The following is a 17612-nucleotide window of genomic DNA, read 5'->3' on the forward strand; positions in this document are numbered from 1 at the left end:
CTTCTACTTAAGAACATGATGTAATTTGCCACGTCAGAGCCAGGAAACACAGGAGAAAGTCAGTAAATAAAGACCAGGTATGTTAGAGTTTGATATGTATTTCACACTTAAGTAAATATAATAATATTCATTTAATATTTAAATTTAATACTAATATTTATTTTTAGTGCGGACTAGAAATAATACTGGTACCTTTTCTTTTTTCACTTTTGAATTTAGAACCACACTGTGTGTAATCTACAAAGTTTATTTCAAATTTTAATTTGAAATTTCAAAATAAATGAGATGGCTGCTCCATTCAGCTGGCAGCAGGTGAATATTAGGCCCTTGCAACCAAACCCTTCACAAATTGACCCGACTACTGCTTCTTGTAAGGCAGCGTTGGGAGCTGAGATGGTGGCTGGGAGAGTGGCTGCAGCATTGGGAGGCAATACTGGCGAGGAACAATTTCAGACAAGTTGAAAGGTATTAGTCAGGTCATTTAACTTCTTCCACATTGCCACTTAAGGGTGAGAGTGATGATAGGTACGTATACAGGTATGCAATCTGAACCCACTTTTAAAAACTCTCGAGTCTTAGAGCTGTTCCCTTCACTTATTTGATCGGGTCTGTCAAAATTTAAGATTGTCAAATTGTGCTGTAAGTATCTTATAAAGCCAAATTAATTGCAGGTTTAGAAAGAATGCTAGCATAGTAAATTATTATTTTCTACTTTTGTAACACTGAGTATAGCAAGGCGATGGATGGCAAGCTTTATAGGTGTGCACTAGTTTGGGATTAATCCTGATTGTTTCCACTTCTCCATTCCTGATCATCACAATCCCTAATAACTTTAAGTTAGAAAAATCGGAGTCAACTCTAGGAACCTGATTTCTTTACCATTCTTCTAAATTATATCTAGAATACACCATTGTTCAGAAAGAAGGGTGTCTTAGTATGGGCTCCCCCAAAGCAGACCCTGAGAAAAGAACTTATATATAGTTTATTCGAAACAAGGAGGGGAGATAATCCAAAAAAGCTTGTGTTCTTAACGAGTCCCTCACTGGTTGAGGGTGGCTTCTTGAAGCGTTAATATGCTGGCCTTTCTGAACTGCCAGGTTTAGGAGCAGAACAAACCTGCCCAGGGAAAGAACTCAGATACAGAAGCTCTCAGATACAGAAGCAAAGAAACAGGTGGGGAGCTGTCAACAGGCAAGGGAACTGTCTACTGCAGGTGCAGTGAACTCACAGGTAGGTCATGGGGATATGGATGGGGCACTGACAGCATCTGTGGCTGGAAGGGTCAACAGAGGAATTAAGGGGGATTAAGATGATTTATAATTGAAGATACGGGGGGACAACTACTTGCTGAGAATGAAAACAAAATGAATGAAAGAATGAGGAAAGCAAAAGAATGAATACAATGAAAATTAATACAAAGGGGATCTCAATTATTTATTGAGATCTTTGTTTGAAAAGAACATTGTTCTCATAGGAGTTAAAGAGCCATAACTTGCTAAAGAAGAAAATCTAGGCGGAGAGAAGGAAGGAGTATCTCAGAGAAAGATATAGAATATTGTAAACCTGACATTCCCCTATTGTTTCCTGGAGCTAAGATAACCATTCCTTCTAAGTATAGGTTTCAACTTATACCTACTGTAGATTTGTGGGCATGTCTACCTTTCTCAAATGCCACCTGTGAAAGAAGATAAAGCTTGTAGAATAATCATGCTTAATGTCCAAATCCAACCTAGCTGGCAACCTCGGTATGATTGACAAAGGTATATCTACACTGGGATAAAAAATTATAGGGAATAGTAGAAAAAGTCAATCTTCATTAGTTAATTAGATCTCATAAATAATCATCTATTAACTCCCCTAATTTCATGACTTAGAATTTTTAAAAAAAATATTAGTAAATTTTAACTGGAAACTCTTGTTTAAACATATATGTGTATTTGCATGTTTGCTATTCTACTCCTTAATGCCAAGTTTTATGTAAAACAAATTGTTAATACTTTAGATGAATTAATTATTATGAACTTCAGTGAGGTACTGTGTATGATTTATATGTACATTTTGGTATAATTTCTGGAGATTATTTTAGAATCTCTATATTTCTGCATGTGCATATAAAGAACACCATTTGTTCCAAGCAAATATGAGAAATTAACTTTTAAGTTGTTAAGCTACTGGTTTTATAATTATTTCATGGAAATTCTCCTTTAGGCTCTTTTGAGCTACATAAGCAAATATTAGCAATTAAATCTGAAAGTACCTCCCAGATCAGCTAAGGCAAGATTTCATTTATAAAAAGATTTAAAGAGATAAATAATTCCATTTTTTTAAGGTGTAAGGGACAAAAACTTGTTTAAGTACAGAGGCATACTCACCATGGGCAATGATGATCCATCTTCAAAATACATCTAAAAAGAAAACATACACACACAAAATTCAACACCTCATAAAAATGTAATCACATTAAATTATAAAAAAAGAAATATGAATTTTATTTCAAAAGAGTTGTGGCAAGTAAAATATTGCAAAATTATTTACTTATCTGAAAATTGAATAAAAGCAAAAGTCCTCATCTAAAAATAAACACTATAACCAATTCCAGTTATGATACAATAATAGAACTTTAAATTTAAAATACACTGCTTTAACATGCAAATCAAATAATTCATTTTATAAAAACAACGTGATATGTTAATACAGAACTATTTTATGCTAAAGAAAGTACAAAATGTGAAATGTGAACAGATTTACTGAAAGTCTGGATAAAACTTTTCCTTTAATATCAATCCTTAAGCCGAGTGGTTATACTAAGTATATAATAACATCTGACTTTCATGAAGTCAATTGAATTATCTTTATAAAGATGGGAAAGAGTCACAGAAGAAGTACTTAGTAAGTCGAACTAGCCAAGTCTGAGCAGCTAAATATCATGCACTTCATTCGTGTCAGCAAGAATTTGGGGGGAGGAAGGGACAACTGATTGTGATCCTAAGCCACACTCGTATAAACGTGATTGTTCCACTTATATTTCCTAAATAAAGATCTGAGAAGCATGAATAAGGAGAAAGGAAAATAATCTAGAAAACAGTGAGAAAAGAAATCAATTAAGTAAAAAGACCACGAGCATGTAGACATTTTAGAAGTAAAAAATTTTCTTACTTATCGCAGACGGAACAGTGATGGCAGCGGTCTGGTTTTATAAGTTGGCATCTGTCACAATATCGGATTGCTAGGAACAGAAAGCTCCACTTAGCCTTTGATTTAACAGTGAATTGAACATGCACTTAAATGGCTTTTACCATCTAACCAAATCTAAATTCTAAAAAGCATACCGAATTTAAATTTGGTAAAATTGAGATATTCGACTCTGTTTAAATACCAAAATGGAATGACTTGCCTACAGCCTCAGTTCCCCGGAGAGGTTTCCCAAGAATAGAGGATCTTTTGGGGAAATTTTTCTAAGGCATCCTCAATTGTCAGTTGTTATAATAAGGCTCATGATTGGTGTAAACATGTCCATTTCTACTGAACTAAACACAATGTCTCCCTCAAGTAAATCAATTATTTCCTGTACCCTGCCAGGATAACTAGATAAAGATATAACCACATTTTAGAAATTTGTGAATGAACTCTATATGTTACTTAAATTGGGAACGATCTCACATTTTCTCTGTTGGAAATATAAGGTTTGAAGTGAGTATTGGAAGAAGTACTTCCAATAGATCATTTTAATTATTGTAATTGAAGTCCTGATCCTTTCTTCTCTGATACATATACCAAAGACAGTTATGGGTGACTGGTTTCAAAAGGCTATTTCAGTCCACAGGCATCTTAGAGGATGCAGGCTACTAAAATTATAGGCAGGCTACTAAAATTATAAGAAAGCAGTTATTAAGTGGGCAGCCCAGTAGGATCAGTATAACCAAACTAATGAATTTAAAATTTGAAAAAAAATACTTGCAATAAATAATTACCAAGGTTATGTTGGCTAATGTTATAATCTCTGAAAAAGGAAGCACTTGCTGTAAACTCAGAATAACATGAGCTTTTTCTTAGACAGCAAAGCCTAGATGGAGTTGTTTTCAATACTGAAAAAAGTTCTTAATCATCTCCTCACAACTCTCCTTTCCAGGAATTGCAGAGGTGCATGGCATGGCCTTGCTGCTCATCTCCTGAGGGATGAAGTCCCACAGGTACATTTTCATTGGTGCTATAAGGTCTCACTGGCTCATGCAAAGTATTAAAGTGTACGCAGTGTTGGCCAGAGAAATAGAATGTGAACCACATGTGAACTTTTAAATTCCGTAGGAGCTACACTGAAAAAAAAAAAAACCCAAGGGAAATTAATTTTAATAATTATTTTACCTAATATAGCCCAAAATATTATTTTAAGATATGATCAATATAAAAATATTAACAACATATTTTATATATTTTTTTCATAGCAGGCTTTTGACACCAGCTATGTATTTTACACTTATAGCCACATTTTAAGTGCCCAATAGCCCAAGGGATTAGCAGCTCTATAATATAATGGATAGCACTGACTAAAGTTACATTTCCTGGTGATGTTTGGTAGGCAGTGCTAGATTCTCTCTAGATAGTGATTGTCTCTACTTTAGGGTACACTGGGGGGAAAATCTTTCAAATCATCTACATATTGTTAGGTCTCTGAATGTTGGAGACCTTGACTTCATGTTAGGTCTCTGAATGTTAGGTCTCAGAGACCTTGACTTACAGATAAAGCCATGTCTGCAGGAAAACAACAAAATATCTGTTGCTCTGCACCTGCAGACAGAGCCAAACTTGCAGTAACAGAAAATGCCACAAAACAGTTACTGGTTTGTAGGTAGTCAACATTTTCTGTTCAAACAATGCAACGCTGTCAGCACAGCCGCTATAAAACCCTCCTCAGGCTCTCCTTTGGGGCTGTAAGTCTCCTTTAGACATGCAGCCTGGGCTGTAGCCATCTTTTGCTCAGCCCGATAAACCTGTTTCTTAACAATAAAAACTTTCTTAACTTGCCCGACTCTACGCGTTCCTTTACCAGCTGACCTATCACATACCACATTGTGTGTTCCTTCACCACCCAGTCAGTTCTCCTTCCATTACTATACATTTAATCCCCAAATCTTTCAAATCAAAGTAGGCAATAACTCACAGGAAATCAAAACAATGTAGAAATAAGCTTTTGTTTATCATCTTTTAGAAACAGAAAGTTAGTCTTTTAATTAAAAAAAAACCCACTCTGTATGCCATATTTCATTCAATTAAAGTCATCCAAGTGTAATTTAAAATGAACCATCTGATAATTATTTAAAAACTCCTAACAGTCAAGGGGAATTTTATTTCAACTGTCTTGCTTGAATTTTTTGAGAATTTATTCATATATTACTTAGATAATTTAAAACTGTTTTGGTAAATGTTGAAAAGAGAATGTTATCAACATCTGCATACAATGATAAACTAATTACATCACCTCTAATTCTGTGTTTTCCTGAAAATAAGACTTAGCCGGACAATCAGCTCTAATGCGTCTTTTGGAGCAAAAATTAATATAAGTATAGTAAGACTGGATATAATATAATATAATATAATATAATATAATATAATATAATATAATGTAATACAATATATAATATAATATAATGTAAAATAAAATGTAATTATATTATATTTATATAGTATAATACTCGGTCTTATTTTACTTTAAGACTGGTGTAATATAATACCAGGTCTTAAAATAATTTTTGCTCCAAAAATCAGCATTACAGCTGATTGTCCGGCTAGGTCTTATTTTCGGGGAAACACAATTGTTACTGTCCTAGTCAAAAACTACAACATTTTTTTTGTAGGCAGATATCAAGGGCAAAAGAGCATCAACAGTCCTCATTAATAAAAATATATAATATAATAAAGTTTGGAGAGCCCTGTAAGAAAGCAGAAGATAGGTGGATTAGGAGAAAGCACAGGACAAACAGAAGTGAAATGAGAGTCTTAACACCCCTGCCTAACTACCCACCACCAGCCAACTCTGTATATGGTTGAATTTGTACTCTGTGTACAGCAGTCAGTTTAACTCAGGCAGCTGGCATTTTTCTCCAGGGTTTGGAGGAAGTATTGTGGATTTAAAATGAATGGTAAAATCCTAAAGTATATTACCATCCACACTCTTCAATTCTCTATAAAGTATAAAGTATTTGAACAACAACTGAACCTTTCAGTTGCTTTAGTCTACAGACTTTCCCTGGGGGAAGAAGGAAGTTATCCATTGAACGCAAGGTTCACAGAAGGATGTGGCTGGGTGGGGAGGGAAAAAAAGATCCTCTCACATTCCTGCCTTGGTGCCACTGTGGCTGCTCCACCGAATGTCCCTTCTGAATCATGCCTACTTTTCCATTCTACATATTCCAGAAGGGGATCAATCACACCAGCATTATTATCTATTTATTATACTTTGCGCAATTTAATTTAGTCAATGCCTCCAGTCAGTTAATACTGATTTTAGCAAGCATGCAGAATTTTTGCACTGAAAATAAAAATAAAGATTATATTAGGGAATTCAGGTTCTATTCCAGACTGTCACGAATATTGGGAATCATAAATTAATCTCAGGAGATAGGTGTACAATACCTGAAAGGAATAAGAGACAGTCTTTTAACATTATATAAACTGCACAAGCAGATGACTGCTAAATTCAAAGTGCAGTTGTTATTATTAAGAAAAATTGGTATTTGTTTTGGTATGACTTATGCGTCCTCTTTTCTCTTAATTCTGTGTGTCAAGCGGTACACTAGAAAAGTACTGCACTAGAAATGAGGAGACTAGGGTTTGGCATTCGGTGCTGTCACTGTTATTAACTAATTTTGGCAGCTCATGCAGTAATTTATTTTTAGGGGCTTAAATTTCCTCAATGTCTGTTAAGGGTTATGTAAGGCAGATATACACAAACTTATACATAAGCACATCTCTGTCTTCGTGGGATAGACCCGTGGCATGGTATTAAATCAGAAAATTACCAGTCGCTCATTGAGAAATAGTGGAAACAAACAGGAAAGAATTGTGCGTGAGACTTTGAGTTAGATTCAATTACGATTCTCAAGTGAGTTAGAAGCAAACATAAATAATATGAAAATAGTCATGAGATATTTTACGTTCTTTTTTTTCATACTACGTCTTTGAAATCAGCGGTGTATTTTATACTTAAAGCACATCTCAATTTGGACTAGCCACATTGTAAGTGCTCAACAGCCATATGGGTAGTGGCTACTGAAACGGACAGCAGAGGTCTACAGTCACAAAGTTTCTGGGTAAGTCTTGGTGGACAAGTGTCAATAGTCCATGAGTGCTAGTTTTTAAGACAACTGTTTATTTAGACAGCTGTCAAATTATCTTAAAAACCTGACCCAAGTAAAAGAGATTTGTTATTTGAGTTGTGTTTGTTTAAAAAAAATTACCATACATTTTAAAGATGAAGAATTGTACTGATACCTAAATTAAGCTTTACATAATTTGTATAATTGTTGTTTCAAATGTATGTAAAATTATCAGTTATGTTCATTATAGATATTGTTCCCTTAAATTCGAACAGGAAGGTCCATAAATTAAAGTTTAAAAATGAACGCTAACAAATACAAATCAAGATTTCTGCAGTTCTAACATCTTCATTGAGTCACAACTAAATAGGCAGAATAGAAGTAAAGTTACACGGGATTTGGTTGAGATCTCTGTGGCACAGTGTTATGCATGCTTTATTCTGTCTATGCAATTGTGCAGTAAAGATTTAGTAGCAATCCAAGATATAACCATATTTTTCAACGAGTGTGTGACAGTTTCAAGTATATATATATAATGTAGATATATACTTATATCTACATTATATATATATATATATATATATATATATACATATTTGCTTAACAGTCACCACAAGCTATCATGCCAAAGCACTCATTATCGACGTCTACCTCCAGACATGGTCCTGGTATAGATGGGAAGATCTTTGGCTGCTCGCCTAAGAACTTCCTGATGGGCTTCTCCCCTTGGCTCTCTCTCCAGCAATTCTTTCTCTGCATAAGAGAGATGGAACTGTGGAACAGAGTTAAATTTTAATCAGTATTTTCAAAGAAATGATAGCATACGATCAACTATTCCCAGAAAAAGGCATTAATAAAATATCAACGGTATACAGTATACACTATATATATATATTCAGAGAGGTAATAGAGCTTGAAATCTGGGCACGTTTAGTAACCTCACAGGTTATTAGTTCATGCATCTAGAAAATGGAATAATACTAAAAATACTCACTTCCTCAAATATTTGTGAAACTCAAGAGGAATTGAGTATATAAAGTGCTTTGTAAACTGTAGAGTTCTACCCAAATATTAGTTACAAAGATAGATAAAATAGCAAAATAAACAAATTTAGCTCAATGAATGAATTTTTCAATTGGATATTATTAGTAACAAAAATAGAAACAAATCTATCAAGCATGTTTTCACACCTAAGTGAGTTTTAACTTAGGGATGATTATTACTAGAAAATTCTGAATTCTCTAGTACTCAAGACTAATCATTAAATTTACTTATTATACTGCCAATTTGGCCCCATTAAAAAATTATTTGAGAAAAATGAAAATTTGTTTAGATTCCAATATGATAATCACAAAAAACATTTTTAAAAGTCTGTTTGAACTTCCTTACATTGTGGCACCATAAGATGCTCCTGGCTCATCTTGAATATTTCCTGCTCTGATTCTAAAATCAGCATGTTTTCTAAGAAGTCCTACTTCTTTTTATTGGAGAATGGTATTAGGAACCAAGATCTGGGCTCCAATACAGTTTTCAGATCAAAGGAAAGTATAATTTTAAAAGGATATACAAATTAAGAAAAAAACCTGAATTTAACAACAAACAGAAAACTCACAGAACTGTATTTTCTTTTTGCTAGTTGTTTTTTACTTAGGACAAAAATAAACATATAACGTCAAAAGTATCTACAATGCACAAATGAAAACAGAATATTTTCTTGCCTATAAAGTTGGCAAGAAACAGTTAACAGTTTTCTTAGTAATAACAAGGGTCTGATAAAACTGGAAGCATTGTATGTAAATTGCTATCATCCTTTTGGAAAACAACCTGGATAGTGACTTAAATTTTCTTGATCTAGTAGTTCTACCTCTGGGAATTTATATTAAGGAAATAATCCAAACTATGGGTAAAGCTCTATGTATAAACATGTTAACAGCATTATTATAACATGAAAATTTGAGATCAGTCTAAAAATCCAAGTTGGGATACGACTGAGTAAATTTTTACACATTTCAGTGAGAATATTATCCTGTTATTAAAAATGAAAATAAGCCAATGATGGACTATTACGTGAAAAAAATTAACTAGAAAGAAATTCAGAATGTAAACTGTCTGAATTATGTGGTGGGATTTTTTTCCTTTTTATTTTTGCTTAGTCTCCATTTTCTAAATATAATTTAGTATGGTTATGTTACTTTTATATCAGGAACAATCTTACAAATTGAAAAACTACTATCAATTTAACAATATTGCTATCAAAACAGTAAATTTTAATTCATGTATTCCAGATCATTTTATATTCTCTCAATAGTGTGAGACATTGTGTTCTGATTAACATTGTTTTCTCCTATTACCTCTTCTCCTACTTTTTAAGTCCTATTTTTGAAAAGATGTTTAGCACATGTGAGCATTTTATTGTCACTTTAAGTCCAGGACCCTCATTTTACAAGTGAGGGGTTTTTGGCTGCTCATCAATTAGAAAATTAGCCCAAGATATTGTATATTATTAATGAAACAATCTAACATTCTCAACCAGCAAGCAAGGGCTCTTTCTTGCATAACAATGGCCTCCAAGATCTTTTGATCATGTAGTCTCATCAGTTAAAAATAATTTAAGACCACAATGCCAATATTTGCATACTTATATCTTTACATATGTCCTATTTGCTAATATATTATGTACCTTATACATGAAACTTTAAAAAGAGAGAAACATTAAAAGAATAATGTATAAAGTAGAAGTTTTGCTATTTTTTCCTCCATGCTCCAGTCGATGTCCTGGTCACTCCCACCTATTTTGGTGTCCACACTCCATGCTAGAGCATGGCATAGCGACAAGAGTGCTGCATTGATGGTCAAAAGGGCTTTGGTTTAAATGTTAGCACTTGGTGTGCCACACACTAGCGCTCAATGCTTTAGGATAATTAGCTAATGTTCAAAGCCTATTGCTACATCTGTAAAATGGTAATAAACAATATTTGTCTTATACAGTTATATGAATCAAATACGGTAAGGATCTTTTGTGGAAAAATCATCCCCAAAAGCCTGGTACAACTCTAAATTCACAGTCATCAATCCTGACTGCTCCCTTAATACTGTGTTATTTCTTCTGTGTTCTGCATCATTTCATTTTTCCACTCTATCCAACAACCATTTCAAACTTTTCTGCTCTCTCAAACCTTAGTCAACCTAATTCCCTCATCACTCTTAGCCCATCATCTCACACATAACTATGGGAAGCAATTAGAAGTCACTTCAACTTCCTGCCAAAGCTCTAAACACAAAGTTGCAACTGTACACATAACTTCTTTCCTCCTTTCAATCATTTAGCAAATATTTATTGAGTACCTTTTATGGATGAGACACTGCTCTAAGTACTGGCAATGGATTAGTGAAAAAAACAGATGAAGTTCGTGCCATTTTAGAGCTCATATTCTAGGGATGGCAGAAAAAATGAATATGGAATGTGTTACAGAATGATATACGGAGAAAAATACGGCAAGGTACAGGTTAAAGGTAATGCTAGGGGTGGGGCTTTGCATATTATACAGAGTGGTCATAGAAAACCTCTAAGATAAAGTAGTACTTGAACAGAGACATAGAGATAGGAAAAATGTGAGGGACTCAGTCACACAGGAGAAAAGTGTTCCAGGTGAAGGAGAAACAGCAGGTTTTACAACATGTTAAGCAGAAACATGCTTAGCATGTTGATGGAACAGCAAGGAAGCCAACACTGCATTAAAGAGAAGGGCGAGTCAGAGAGAGAGTGTTGGGTCACACCACATGCAGCCTTTTAGGCTAGAGTAGGGAACTAGGTTTTTATTCTGAGTGGATTCAGGTATCATAGGAAAATTCTGAAGAGAAAAATAATATGATCTGTCTTGTTTTTGAAAGAATCATTTTGAAAATATAGAGAAGAGGACACGTAAGAAAGCAAGGAATACTGTTGAAAAGGTACTGCAAATATTCAAGCAGAGATGATGGTGGCTTGGACCAGGGTGGAAGCAGTGGAGGGGGCATGAGCTTACACTGTGGGTATTCTAAGGGTATGGCTTATGGAATTTGCTAATTGATCAAATACGGAGTCTGAGAGAAAAAGAGTAGCCAAGGATGACTCCAAGGTTTTTGACCTGGACAAGTGGAAAAATGAAATGGCCATTATTGAGACAGGAAAACTTTAGGAATAGGAGAATTGAGGGAGTGGGTGGGAAATCAGAAGTTTGTCTTCATATATGTTGCCTATTAGATGCCAACTAGGTAGCTGTAAATATGTCTGGAGTTTAGAAGAGATGACCAGGCTAATGATACTAATTTGAAAGCTGTAGCAATAAGACAATAAAGTCATAATGTAGACAAATAAGAGAAAGGTCCAGAGACTGAGCTTGGGGATAATCCAATGCTTTAGAGCAGGGGTGTCAAAACTGCAGCCCGCAGGCCAACTGCGGTCCACAATCCATTGTCAATTGGCCCGCAGCAAATTCCAAAAATATATTTAGTTTACTTAAATAAATCAGGTGAGGCAATACGTACTTCACCTCAAGTGAGTGGCCCGGCTGTTTGTGTATTTTTCCGCATATGGCCCTTGATAAAAAACGTTGAAAAAAGTTTGGACACCCCTACTTTAAAGGCTTAGGAGATAATGAGGAACCAGCAAAGGAGACCAAGAAGGAGTTGACACTATGAATCAAAATAGAATTATTTGGATGAAAAAGGAGAAGAACCTAAAAAGAAATAATAGCATGGTGCATACGGGAAACTACACGTAATTAAGAACTACCAGAGTATAAAGTGGGAAGTCAAAAAGTCAGACAAGTGTCATTTTTTGCCAGACTAGGGAGACTGGCCTTCACCCCGTGGGATACCCGTAGTCACAGGGTAGATACAAGTGGTAGAGTGAAAATATTAAATTCTTTTTAGAGAATCACTCCCGTTTCAGGGTGGACGATGAATTTTTGCAGGGTTCTGGGAAGGGAAAGTGGGCAAGACTGAAAACTGTGACACCGTTTAGGAGAAGACTGCAATGTCTCAGACAAAAGAGATGACTGAGATCCTGAATTAAGTCAATGATAAAAAGAAAGGGAGGGAAGGAGGAAAGAAGAAGAAAGAAAGAAAAGAAGGGGTTGGAACTAAAACAGAAATATTAGGAAGTGAAAATATGGTGGAGGCATGAGAAAGCAGAGGATTCAGCATGGCTGCCTACCTTCTGGCTTGAATGGTGAGGTGAATGAATGTCAGTGGCATTTACAGTATAAGAAATGGATGAATCACGGTGGTAAGTTTTTGATGTGTTGCATTTGAGGTGTCAGTGGAATGATCAAGAAGTTATGTTTGGCAGGGAGATACTAAAATTCACAGGAGAGGTCGGAGCTAGAAAAACATTTGGAAATTTTGAACACAGAGGTCACAGGTTAGCCACCGGAATGGATGACATCACCTGTGACAGAAGTCAGCATTTTCCTTCAAACCTACAACTAAAGCCAGGATGGGGGTAAGAGAGATGATAGAAAAGAAATAACTAGGGTAGAGGGAAGAAAAAGAGGTAGGAACAGAAAAACAAGTAGATAGTAGAAGCAAAAAAGGCTGTATCTAACTCATTCTAGGTCAAGCATACCATTAATTCTGTGCAAATATCTGTGGTTTTGTTTTCAACATCCCCTCCCAGGTTATACAGCATATTTATTGGCCTTTTTGACCATGGCTGCATTTCAAACCGATTATTTCAGGAAACAATTCACAGTGATGCCTAGACTCTTTTTCTTTTTCAAACATTTGTTTTTTAATTTAAGGTTAGCCTACTAAAACTACACTACTATTACTGGAACAAAGTTTATGTCTATTTGACAAACATGTACTGGACTAAATACCAAAGAATAAAAGTGAGTCAGACACAGTCCTTTGATCCAAGAATATTTAACCAGGATTAAAGACTCAAAAACAAATAGCCAGATTGATCTTTTCAAAATGCATAGCTGATCATATCACTTTACTTAAAAGCTTCTGTGGCTGACACTGCTGTTTGACCCCCAATGTACACGCTTTCCTTCTTCTACCAGGGTTAACATGACCATCAAGAATAAAGACTCCACTCCCAGCCTTCTGTCCAAATAGAAGTGGCCACAGAAGTAAGTTCTAAATGTAAGTGGAAATGGTATCAGCAACTTCCAAAGTGTCCTTAAAGGGAAGAACATTTACTTCTACTCTTCCTTCCTACTCCTACTCCTTTTTCTGACCAGTAGGCTAAAATGTAGACGTGATAGCTGGAACCAGAGCACACATCTTAGGCCAAGAGGTTACCTTGGGGAACGGCGACTACAAATGTCAGAGCACCAAAATGCAAGAAGCCTGGGTACTGGCGGCTGTGGACTAGCTACAGACTTTGAATGTAGAAGGGATCAGTTGTTGTTGTTGTTGTTGTTGTTGTTTGGTGTCTAACAGCCAACTAATATACCATTAGTGTGATAATTATAATAGAAGCATGTCTACCTTCAGGTCTATCTGTTATCTATTATGTATCTATCTATCTATCCAGCCATCCGTCCTGATGTCTAATTCTAAAGTAGAAATGGAACACGTAACAGATTTAATATTAGAAATATAATACTCATCCGGTACAAAAATATTTATCAAGTGAAATTCACCAAGACACAATATAAAAAAAAATCACTACACTCAGTAAGTTTACAACATTAATAAAAAGACATACAATTCATTCTTCAGTTATCAGTATTACTGACTTCCATCTTTAAGATAACTTTACTAGTATTTTAACTTACTTCTTTTGAAGGATTCATTGGTAATGTAAAGATAGTTTTCCAATACGACCAGACAAACATTGCAAAAAGTAGATGATAAGCAATCAGGCACACAACTGAAGTGAGAGAAACATAATTATCACTGTAATATGCAAATACATATTAAAATCATGGTATTCACAAAAGATCTGCTTGTTCTAAAATAACAAAATTACCAATTATAATACTCATTTTATTTTGATTTTTTATTACTTATTAAGTTTTATTGTAAATAAGTTCACTTATGTCATACTGGAATAAGCACAACTCAATGAATACATTTTTATATCTAAAGCCAAGAGTTTTTAAAAAAAATCCCTAGTGGTGCATAATTAGATCTAGGCCCACGGTTAGAACACTCCCATCTGGAGACAGGCACAATGGCTCACAGGGACCTTTCCTAAACTGTAAAAGTAGGGAGTTATGCCACAACTCTAAATAAATGTACTAACCAAATTTGACATAGTACTAAACAAATGTCAAAACATTTAGGCTTTAAGAACTTTGCTTCCTGGACAAAGAATAGCAAAAGCAGTTCCTATTTGAGAAGCTATTTGCTTACTTGCTTAGCTTTAGTCAAATCTGGTGGCTTTCGCTGTTTTAACGAGAACATATTTAAACAGAGACAATCTGGACAAAGAAAGATTTCTTCCAATAAAAGTTCAAGTGTCTTATTTACCACATGGGACAACTGTTAAGAAAAGCATTCTGATACTTTTTTCAGGTCATGTATATGAACACATTTTGTGTGGTGTTTTATTCTTGAAGTACTATGCGACTATAAAACATTAATTTTGTATACAGTGATAATGATTAATTATGAAATACACATTAATATATAACAATTCTATGAATTATAGAAGTGATACAGATATGGGATAATACTCTGAATTGAAACAGGAAATTGTTGATATTTCCGTATCTTGAAGCCACAAGAACCTTTGGCACGATTACTGCCATTTCAGGGTAGAATTCTTTGCCAAGTACCTGACAGAATTCAGTCTGAGGACTAAGAGAATGAGATGTCTTTAACCCCATCTTATCTCTACATTCTCAAAGAACACTTTATTAATCCCAACCAAATCTAAGTAAATTCCACTTGTTTTTGCAAACTATTTTCAAGAGCTCTATATCTAAAACAATAATATATTTTACCTTGTTCTCCAATGTTTTCCATGGACACTATAGCAATAAATAGAAAAAAAAGAGATAGGAAATAGGTTACATGATGCTTACGGCAAACATAGGGTTCTGATAGAGTCACAAGGCACGAGAGTAGGTTAATAACTTAACTCCGCTTCAAACCAACATTCTGTATCTAGAGGAGAGGTGAGCACTGTGGCAGAGAGAGTGGAGAGGGAGCCTAGTGGCTACATTTAACCATGCCTACTGGCATTTTAGCCCTGGGTCCCACACAGAAAACACAACCTGCCCAGCGTGCAAATCCTGGGTCTTATGCTGTAGTATTGATGGGTTTCTCCGTTTTCCTTCCATCTACAGAGTTCAGAGAAAAGCAGTGTTCTCCAGGTACATTCCATTTCCACAGACTTATACTGCTGTTTATAAACTGGGAACCACCTAGTTAATGCTCCAAAAAGTAAAAAATAAAAAATGTTGTGTGCAAAGCACACACTCTTCAAATTTCTCTTAGTACAAATTCTTATGCCCAATGACTAACGGTTCCCTGCTGTGTCAAATGAGGGGCCCAGGCAAGTGCCTGAAAACCCACCATCCCTTAGGGGCTGTTGTAAATAGCTCAAGATGGCAGGTAGATTAGTACAGGGACCACAGAGCTAAAACAAGTTGGGACAAGAAACTGAATTTAGTAACCCAGGCAGTCTTTTTAGCTCCTGCATTGTCTACATGTTTTTTTTCCCCATTTGGTCTTCCTCCTTGGTACTCAAAGTCCTTTGTAAGTTTTGGCCTACCTCAGTCATAACAGAAGAAGATTGGACTTTGCTTATTTAAGTATTTCCTTTCCTATTTGGCTTTTTAAAAGGTTACAGTATTCCAGACCTTACTCCTGGAATATATAATTTCATTGCCTTAATAAACACAGAAATCAGAGGGTAATGTGAAAGATTTTTAGGTTACTTGATCCAACCAACCTCTTTTCCAAGAGAGCTACTGAATGTCAGTTTAGGCATTTCTAGAGCCAGCAGGAGCCCAGTTTTGGAGAGTAGCCCATTCTCTGAGAATGATTATAATATTATTGTGTGCTGAAATTCTCCTCTTTGTGTCATCTGTCTATGGTATCTAGGCTTCCAACTTGTAGGGATAAACATAAAATCTACATGACAGAACTTCACATATTTACAGTTGGTGTGTCCCCCTTAAAAATGTTCTCTTTTAGCCCAAATAGTACATAATTTCCAATCTCTCACCAACCTTGAAGTGGCTCCTTTCAATGATCCTTAGATTCTCAATTTTCTTTAACATTTCTGATCCTCAGAATGGGACTTGCAGACACAGATGATCTTTGACTTACAAATGGCCTGTTCCACAAGTTTGCTTATAAATCAGAGGCTGGAGAGTCAGAGTTCACTTTCTCACAGAATCCCTGCAGGGGTTAATCTGAGGGCATCAGAAGAGCGGTAGGGGAGCATGTCTTTATATCTGACCCTACCATCCCTCCCTTTATGCATTTCTTTCTAGACACTGACTTCTCAGTCTTCAACAGCACTCCAAAATTGACAACAGCTCTTTCTTGGATCAAAATTTCCAATCCTTCCGTGGAGCTAATCTAAGGAACTGAAAAAGCAATTTGACTCCATCTATACATGTATGTATGAATGACCCTTAACAGCCATTCCAGAGGTCTTGTTATTTTAAATAAAATTTATTTGCTAACCCATAACTCTAGCTGTCAGAATTGAAAAAAATAAAACAAAATAAAATTTAAAAAGGAAAAAGTACAGTTAGTAGGAATTGATCATTTTTTTGACCTGGACCACTACTACATTGGCTGGATATGCATCCAAAGACGTCATTTTTATAGCTTTCACTTTCCTTCACAGCTTGTTTTTCCCTAAATGTACCTCAAAATCCACAGGTTCTCTGTTTTTTTTTTTTTTTTAATTAAACAAGTTATGTGCAAGTACATGGATCCATGTTTATGGTAAATAATTCCAATAACATGTATAGAGTAAAATATGAAATTCAAAAAGGGTGTATCAATTACACTCTCACAAAGATTCTGAGCCTATCGAATTTCCTATAAATGTAAAATAAATCTTTAACTTTGTCAGTATCTTAGGCCAAAATAAAAATCACTGTTTTAATATTGATTTCTCTGATTACTGTTGAAGTTTTGAATTATTTAAAAAATATAATGATTGGTTTTTCCTATCTCTTCTAAGTGAATTACCACTTTCCCATTAGTCTACATTTCTTTTACTTACTGAGAGCCTTTTATATATTCTGGACAGTAATCCCATGTCTGTTATATATGTATATATGTTGCAAGTAAAGTTGTGTACAACCACTTTCAAATGATTTAATAAATACTGGC

The 17612-nt window shown here is 35.0% G+C and overlaps 1 protein-coding gene across 2 annotated transcripts in view; it reads right to left on the reverse strand.

Moving 5' to 3' along the window:
• The window catches only part of ZDHHC2 (zDHHC palmitoyltransferase 2), a 35147-nt gene extending 18184 nt beyond the window's left edge, over positions 1 to 16963 (reverse strand). The window contains exons 1-6 of one of the 2 annotated variants that reach the window (XM_081046570.1): positions 16490 to 16568; positions 15257 to 15283; positions 14084 to 14178; positions 7965 to 8085; positions 3157 to 3226; positions 2373 to 2405 (exon numbers count right to left, since the gene is read on the reverse strand). In XM_081046570.1, the coding sequence (XP_080902696.1) occupies positions 2373 to 2405; positions 3157 to 3226; positions 7965 to 8085; positions 14084 to 14178; positions 15257 to 15278 (341 nt within the window). In that variant the 5' untranslated portion in view covers positions 15279 to 15283; positions 16490 to 16568. Of the gene's footprint in view, positions 1 to 2372; positions 2406 to 3156; positions 3227 to 7964; positions 8086 to 14083; positions 14179 to 15256 lie in introns of both variants that reach the window. The other variant, XM_081046569.1, reaches the window with a different exon arrangement.
• Between the last annotated feature and the right edge of the window lie 649 nt (positions 16964 to 17612).

This window comes from Rhinolophus hipposideros, assembly GCF_964194185.1.
Source record: "Rhinolophus hipposideros genome assembly, chromosome: 4".
Lineage (NCBI taxonomy): Eukaryota > Metazoa > Chordata > Mammalia > Chiroptera > Rhinolophidae > Rhinolophus > Rhinolophus hipposideros.